Source organism: Penaeus monodon, chromosome 33 (genome assembly GCF_015228065.2).
Source record: "Penaeus monodon isolate SGIC_2016 chromosome 33, NSTDA_Pmon_1, whole genome shotgun sequence".
Taxonomy (NCBI): domain Eukaryota; kingdom Metazoa; phylum Arthropoda; class Malacostraca; order Decapoda; family Penaeidae; genus Penaeus; species Penaeus monodon.
In genome coordinates, this window is record NC_051418.1 from 11,737,013 (window position 1) to 11,737,483 (window position 471).

General features: G+C 40.1%; 1 protein-coding gene across 1 annotated transcript in view; it reads right to left on the minus strand.

The window, feature by feature from the left end:
• Positions 1-471, minus strand: part of LOC119594246 (receptor-type tyrosine-protein phosphatase C-like) — a gene marked incomplete at its 3' end in the record, with an annotated part of 35,196 nt that overhangs the window by 29,189 nt on the left and 5,536 nt on the right. The window contains 1 exon segment of the mRNA XM_037943315.1: positions 228-280. Coding sequence (XP_037799243.1) covers positions 228-280 — 53 coding nt within the window.

Consider the following 471-nt stretch of genomic DNA (forward strand, 5'->3'; position numbering starts at 1 on the left):
TACAGCCCTGGCAGATTATAATTCGCCGCCAAAATGTCTACTCCACAGTTTTACTATTCGTGATGAGTTGTCACCACTTAAACCGTAAATTCAGTTTACAGAGACAAACACCTCGCCAATGCGCTTCCCTTATCAACACTGGGCCTGTGATTCTCCTCTCACCACCCTCATCATTTTCTTTTCTTTTTTCACGTCTCTCAAGATCACCATGATCGTATCATACTTACCAGGAAATAAAGCGTGATGCTTGTCGGTGTTGAGGCGATGACAGACATGCGTTCTGAAACGGTAAAAAGACCCGTGACATTTTTTTTTCTTTATTCTTATTTTTCCGCTTTAAATACTTAAAACCTTGAACAGATGAATAATAAAAAAACGGAAATATCGTTATGGACACAAAGCACAGTCCAGCGCCTACACCTCTATAAACCGCTAATGTGGAAGGTCGGGGTTAATATTATTTAAGGCTTT